Source organism: Brassica rapa, chromosome A05 (genome assembly GCF_000309985.2).
Source record: "Brassica rapa cultivar Chiifu-401-42 chromosome A05, CAAS_Brap_v3.01, whole genome shotgun sequence".
Classification (NCBI taxonomy): Eukaryota; Viridiplantae; Streptophyta; class Magnoliopsida; order Brassicales; family Brassicaceae; genus Brassica; species Brassica rapa.
In genome coordinates, this window is record NC_024799.2 from 4,298,829 (window position 1) to 4,306,437 (window position 7,609).

General features: G+C 34.6%; 1 protein-coding gene across 1 annotated transcript; it reads right to left on the reverse strand.

The window, feature by feature from the left end:
• Nucleotides 1-1,568: 1,568 nt before the first annotated feature.
• On the reverse strand, nt 1,569-7,606 carry LOC103867233 (putative white-brown complex homolog protein 30). The gene is made up of 14 exons (XM_009145288.3): nt 7,060-7,606; nt 6,881-6,957; nt 6,491-6,766; nt 6,319-6,382; nt 6,089-6,235; nt 5,892-5,926; nt 5,732-5,805; nt 4,783-5,633; nt 4,288-4,584; nt 3,734-4,195; nt 3,500-3,648; nt 3,120-3,409; nt 2,908-3,041; nt 1,569-2,779 (listed from the first exon to the last, which is right to left on the reverse strand). The coding sequence occupies exons 1-14, from the start codon at nt 7,290-7,292 to the stop codon at nt 2,623-2,625; spliced, it is 3,246 nt and encodes a 1,081-aa protein (XP_009143536.1). The 5' UTR covers nt 7,293-7,606; the 3' UTR covers nt 1,569-2,622.
• Nucleotides 7,607-7,609: the final 3 nt, after the last annotated feature.

Here is a 7,609-nt window from a genome sequence, read left to right on the forward strand (position 1 = left end):
TGAAATTTTTTTATTTTTTACAGATGAAAAGGGGTTAGATAGGACGGTACAAGTAGACGGGGAGAAATGTAGTTCACAAGATAGAGATGGGCATGATGAAAACCTTATTGTCTCTTGGGAGGTTACATAGATGGAGATGTCAATGTTGGAGTGGTCCATAATACGAGAGAAAGAGAGTATCATTGATTAAGGTTCATCCCCCTTAAGAACTCATCCCAAATATGTTTCCTTCTAACTGAGTGAGAGAACCTCATTGTTACACCATTTCTCTTCCAAAATGTCTTTCTCAAATCTATCCATCTGTAATGTTTGTGTTGTGTGTGTGTTTTGTGAAGTTGGTTTGAGTCTGTCAAATTGAGTAACAACGACTGCTATTCTAAAACTAAGCTGGATTCTTCTGCCTTTAATTTATTGCGTGCATGTGCACTTATGCTGTTTATCTATACTTGTCTCTCTTCTCACTTTCTTGTAAGAGAGAAAATATCTGGCCATAGAACATGTTACATGTAGAAATGCCTTAGAGTTCAATTAGATTTTATAGTATAAAATTATTAGTTTAGCAAATTTTAGTGTATATATGTATATTTAAAAACGTCTGGACTTCATTTTACAATGTACTTAAATCTTAAAAATTATAGTTATTATAACGTTTTGGTTTCTATTTGCATGGCCAAAAGTGGTATGCAAATTTTTTTATTCACTAGCTTTATTACCATTCAAAATAGAAACAGGCAAAAGTTTAGATTAATTAACCAATGTATTGCTGGGTTCTCACTTCTCAGACCAGGTTTAACCATGAACCGGATGTGTATTCTGATTGGATTGATTATATATTCAAGAGGCATTTAGACCGGTAATAAAACCAAAAAATCAGCAACAAAAAAAAAATATCGAAAAACCAAAAAAATTGTTTTTCATCAAAAGTCACACAACTCTTCATTGTTGTTCTGAGCACACGTGCATTGCCGGTGGTCTTTGGTTTAAACTTGCAAAATACAGACATTGTTATTATATTGGATGGTGACTGGATTCAAGCAAGCAGAACATCCTGCCCCATCGAATTGACCGGAAGAAGGTAGTGAGAGTGTTTGCTGTTATATACAGATACAGTGTTACATAAAAAGAGCCTTTGATTCATGAATGGTATGTAACTCATGATTCAATTCACAGTAATCAAGCAATGTTTAATAAGTTAGTTTTACTTATCTACTATCTCCTATAAGGTTTTGCTATTGCATCATCACTTATACAATCAATTCAAGAACATTAATTAGTACGTAAATTAATCTAAATAAACTAAAATTTGCATTATTAAAGGGTCATTCTAAAAAAACAAGATATCTAAACTTGGACTTTTGAATCTGATGGTTCCAGCCTTGGGGGGTCTTTTGTTTAAATACGGACCCAGTATCATTAAGAAAATGTTCTGTCTGTATTTAGGTATCTAAAACTACTGTATACAAATAAGACTTTAAATTAAGGATGATGCTTCATTCAATTAATGAGATTCTTCTGTCAAGAAATAGTAAATTCGTTATATTCTTTTTGTCTGGGGGCAACAAAACCAACACACAAAAAAAAAACTATTGTTATTCACTTACTCTTGTTGCACAAGGACTTGAACCTAATATTTGCCAAATGCTTTACACATAGGCCAAAGGTACCAGTAGACTAAAAGTAGACATTGACACTGCAAGAAATCATTTTATGTTCAGACAAAAACAAGCCTATTGTGGCTGTGTTGCTACTGTTTGATGGATTATTCTCATTGGAGGATAAAGAGCACATAAGGAAATGAAGGACTATCCAAGCAGATATGTTTGATATCTAAAGATAGCTTAAACATTCAAAGCTATTTGGTGTAGATCTTGACTTTACTATGAAGGACTATCAATATCAACTCCTCTTCTTCTTGAAGTACTTTGGCTTCTTGAAGAACCATGAACAACACCATCTGATGATCAACAAACAGAATCATACAGCTTCAACAAGACCATACATACATTGCGATCTATCACAAACAAAAATCTAAACTTTACCAAAAAAACACTTATTAGTTATGGGAAGCTAGTCTTCATCAACGTATACGGATTCCTTTGAACGCCGTTAATTTGACCCCCTTATCCTTTTACCACCAACACTCTTGCCGTTTCAGTTCAGGGATCGCAAACTAAACTGATACGGTACCGCTTTAATTTACAAAATAACACTCCTTGCCGTTTTCCTCTTGTCATAAGAGACTTCGGAGTGGGCTTGGACGATTTATATGGGTTCAAAAATTTATACGCTGACGATAGAGATGTATTACAGGTTGATTCTATAGAGATGTATATGGGTTCAAAAATTTATACGCTGACGATAGAGATGTATTACAGGTTAACCATTTTTTTCCTTTTTTTGTGCTGACTGATTTATTTGCTGAAATCCCTTTACAAATTGGAAGTCTGTTGTAACTTGTAACAGAATATAATTGGAAATCTATTTTTTTAAATTCAATAAACTACTTATATTATCTGATTTAATTTCATATAATTTATCAAAAATAGAACTTTGTTACATGATTTTATACAATATGTACGCTTTTTAATCACAGGGGGCTTCAACAACAGGGAATATTATAGGTTACAGTTTCTTGAAGGTAACCATGCAGAAATAAGCTATGAATCGGCATATAACACCCATGAGAACGAGGACAATGAGACATAAGAGCCAATCACTAAGATCATATCCGTATTGAGACAACGAGCTGCATCTAGTCACCACCCACACTCCAGAGTACCTAAACCAACCAAATAACCCAAAATCAAAATCTTGTGATTTTTTTTTTTTTTGGTAAAAATGTTAGGTTAATATCTTCTTATGAATTTTGAATGATACTATGTGATGAAGACAAATCTAAAACTATACCTTTGAGCATTGGAAAGGACAAAAGCTTCAAGAGTCCATTTAGGGTAACAGAAGCTTCCAAGATACTTAAGAACAATGCTATCTCTATCTTGATTCGCGATGAGAGTCAATACAACAGGTACTAACACCGACATCTGCAAGACAAATATGATATGGTTAGTAAAATATTTGGTTGTGAAACTTCAATAAGTTATTAGAAAGTGAGGACAAACCAATTGGGCAGCACTAGCACTGTATAATATGGCAAATACATAAGCCATGCCCGTTACGCAGTAGACCAAACACACTAGCACAATATAATTGTCCTCGAAACTAGATCTCGGATTGTTGAAGAAGTAGAACATGGACAAGTACACTAAAGGTTTGATAATTGTGTTCAGATGATCCATTGTGTCTTTGGCCATAAAATGTGCCAAGCTGCTGATTCCAGCGGCACTTTCTCTCCAATATTGTATTTTATCTACAGAGAATGATCTCAGCGCTGAAATCTTACACAAAAGAGCTACAAGAAAAATAAAGCTTGGTTAATTTTCCAAAACTATTGCAAGTTCTGATGAATACAAATCAATATTTGTGTACTTTTACAACTTACAGACTGCTATAATCGTGTATGTGTAGCCAAGTGAATTAATCGTCTCATCATTCACCTTCGCAAGAGTTCCTAAACAAGCTCCTGCAACTAGTAATATTAGCAAATCTAGGGCTTGTAGTCTTGCTTCTCTAAGTCTTTGTTTCCCAATCCTGAAACATATAAACAAAACTTTAATGTACACATGATGAACACTACTAGTTTTTTTCATTCTATCGAAGTCTATAAAAACCATACCTTCCCATAAAATATCTATACTGTCGACCTACAGTAGGAGTTACTCGATTAGAATTGTCTTGAGAATTGGAGTAATTGTCTTGTAGCTGATCTTTTTGTATCTCCACATTGGTTTTAACATCTTGCCATAGATCATTACTGAAAGAATTGTCAGTGGAATCATTTTGAGCTGATCCAGATGATGATGGGAGTCCATCACATAACTTTAACATATCATGTGGTACTGGATAACCATTGTGAAGCATCCATCTCACAGGAAGTTGTTCTATAGTGATATCACTATTTGGTTTCACGATGCCTTCAAGAATATCTATATAATGATCAGGAGGATTAACACGATCAGGAACCGTGATACCTATTCCAGCAAAATACTCTTCGATTTTTTTGACAGATCCATGGTACGCGGTAAGACCACCTTTTGCTAGTAATATCATGTCATCGAACATTTTGTACATCGTATAACTGATAAAACAAAAAAAAAGAACTCGTTATTTACATTGTGATTATAACGTTAAAACGAAAATACTAATACATTATGGACATATATATCGTACCTGGGTTGATGCACGACCATGCAAATGTTGACCCCTTCAACTGCTTCACGTCGAAGTGCTCTAAGTAGCAACTGAGAAGATGCACTATCTAAACCTGTGGTAGGTTCATCTAATATCAGTAGAGAAGGTTCCATGACCATTTCAACACCAACGTTCACTCGTTTCCTTTGTCCTCCGGAGATTCCTCTTTTTTCTACCGTGCCAACCAATGAGTCTCTTACATGTTGTAGTCCTAAGCTTTCAATCACTCTTTCAATGATCAACACCTTTTCTGCTTTTGGCATATAAGCACTCAGCCTGCATGTAAAAGAAACATATGTGAACAACGCTAATCAAGCACAAAGAAAACAATAACACTTAAAGATTTAAGTCACATTTAATGAATTAATGCGGTCTCTTACTGGTGCATTGAAATTTAATTCACTTCCAGAATCAATAGAACATTATGCAGCATGTATTCTAGTATAAAAGCTAGTTCTAACTTCTAAGACATACCTGCATCTTGCACTAAAACGAAGGTTCTCCTCGACGGTAAGATTTCCATGGACAACATCATCTTGTGGTACAAATCCAGTAATCTTCTTGTATGAGTTTATAGATTCATTTTTACCATTTATGAGGATTAGACCAGCCCTAGTACATCCGGTTGACTTTCCTGCCAAGGCAGAAAGAAATGTAGTTTTTCCAGCTCCTGATGGACCCATTACTGCGGAAACACGGCCAGGCATGATCTTTCCGGTAACAGATCTCAATATCTGCTTATGTTTACCCTTCAAAGTAAGAGTTAAATCCTTAAACGCAACCTCTATCACAGGCCTAGACCTAATCTCAGTGTCTTGGGCCATGGAGATAACTCCTGAGAATGTCAAGTTCTGGTTGTTTTGCTCCATAGCTTTCTCCTTCTCTATTTGACCATACGCGTACTTAAAGATCTGACTCTGAGTATGAAGCTGTTTACCCTTTGGAGCTTGAGGCTTCTTCCCAGGCTTACTACCTCCAGTTCCAACATTAAACCCTTCATGGTTACTCGAGTTGTCTTCCATTGATTTCATCATCTTGGTCAAGTTACTCGGTCCTTTTTTCTTGTCCTTGGACTTTCCAGATGCTTTATCAGGTGTATCTTTCTTAGATGTCATGCGAGAAAATGTTTGAGATAGTTGTGCAGTTAATCCCATCTTAGGGTTTTTGGCAGCATCTCTTGCACTTTTCCACCTTTCTCGAGCTTGTGTTGTTTCTTTTGCGTGCCTCGCTGCTGCTTCTCTAGATTTGGCTTGTCTCTTTTCTCGAGTGGCAAGAACTTGATCGGAGCAGTTGTAAATCATGATCATAAGAAGACTTAGTGACGCCTACATAAACAATAAATAAAGAAACTCTAATTTAAACATGGAAAAATAAATAATAATGTAATATATATAGTTTACTTTCTTCTCATCAACTAACTTACGATTAAGATGGCTCCATATGCATGAATATTTTGGTTTGCAGTATTTGGATTACAAGTTGCGAGCTTGAAGCATGCTAAAATACCAAGAAAAGATAAATAATTATATAAACTTCATATGTTTATAATAAAAAATAATTTTCTCTGGTTTTTAGAAACTTACGTTTTTGTGAAGTAGAACCTTGTCTGCAGTAATGTCTGAATAACACATGAAAATGTTTGATCAGATCATTAACTATGTATATAAAAGGAAAACTATGTGCGTGTTGTTATTACATTTTTAACGTAACAAATTTTAGGAATATTTCATATATGAACAAATCAATCGAAGCATAAGTTGTGAGATAAAAGAATCAATACCCACTACCACAAGTGACCTTTCTAATCGTCGTTGGGCAATATGAACCTGGAGAACAAAACATATCACCACTACTCTCAGCATCAGCCCAACTATCTGCAGAACCACATGTGTGGTTTAACTTTCCAGGAGGAATTTGGTAATTATATCTGCAATGAAAAACTCTTTAATCAACCATGCAATACTATTTTTAATAAAAGTAGTAAATTAACCTAATGAATGAGCAACTTACGGCTCGCAAACTCCTGTTGCTTTATTAAGCTTGGCAAGTGGGCAATATGCACCTAGTGGACACGCTCCATTTACATAAATCAAAAGAGTAAACAACAATGAAGATGTTAGTTTAAAGTCTTAGTAATAATATTGATATAACATTAACATGTATATGTATATGAATATCTTACGTATCATGCAAGCAAGACCTTGTGGACAAAAGAAGCCCTCACAACAAGGTTGGCATTTACGAGTTCTAGATGGAAGAACTTTTCCATTTTTTATATCAAACTTTTTATCATCATCTGCATTACAACTCCATCCCGGTTCGCATCCAGAAACCCATTTAGCCAAATTGCAGTTGACATTAGGTTTTACATGAACCGTTGTTACTTCATCCCTTCTAACAAAACTACTGAAATAGAATTTTATCTCAGCAGCTGAACATAGTCTAAGTGTGATGTCACCTGCAAAACAAGAATATGAAAATTTCATTGTTTAAATGTTTGACGTCCAGTTACAAAAAAAAAAAAAATGTTTGACGTAATAAATGTTTTAAAAAAAACAGTTCTCCTTTTTACCATCGGTTTTCTTGATACAATTGCTTAAGAAGTCTAGATTTTTATCAAAATCAAATGCTTCATCCCAATCGTCCTTCCTGAATTATATCAATAAATTATAGGTAAAATATATGTGTAAATATGTGTGTATATGCTTAAATATCGAATATACTTACAATTTTTTGAGAATATATACTTACAAATTTTTGATGCAATATCCTAAATCCCGATCAATGTCAGCCTTTAAGACATTCTTTAGACTCTGAAGTCGGTTATATATCAGGTTTGTAACGGGAACAAGAACTTTTGGATTCCCTGTTTTGCTGTAATCATCTCCATCTAAACATGATGCAAGCGATATAAACCCCAAGCCACAAACGAAGAAGAACAAGATGTGTTGGAACCAACCAACATCAATCCGAAAGCGTCTCATCGTTTTCAATCAAAGTTTTGGAAAAAAAGTCAGAACTGTTCGAGCCAAAATATTTGAATTGTTTGAACAAACAGTAGAATGGATACATTGGAAGCTACCAATAGAAATATTTGTTGAAACGTAATATGTTTCTCTCTATCATGTCTTGAGAACAAAAGTTCAGTCGTCTTATAAAAAGACAATAGATAGAGAAAAACAAGTTTTTTTGGGAGAGGAAGGATTTAAATAAAAACTAACGAGCTTTTTGCAATACAAAATAAGAAAACTTGAAATGGTAACGACTAGAGATCAATGTTGGAAAGGCGAAAAATGAGAGA

Excerpts from the sequence above, each read along its gene's own strand:
- LOC103867233 (XM_009145288.3), bottom strand. The coding sequence starts at position 7,292 with ATGAGACGCTTTCGGATTGATGTTGGTTGGTTCCAACACATCTTGTTC. Across the intron at positions 5,927-6,088 it reads AAGGTCACTTGTGGTAGTGG|ACATTACTGCAGACAAGGTT; the intron begins GTATTGATTCTT and ends TGTGTTATTCAG. Across the intron at positions 4,196-4,287 it reads ATGGTCGTGCATCAACCCAG|TTATACGATGTACAAAATGT; the intron begins GTACGATATATA and ends TTGTTTTATCAG.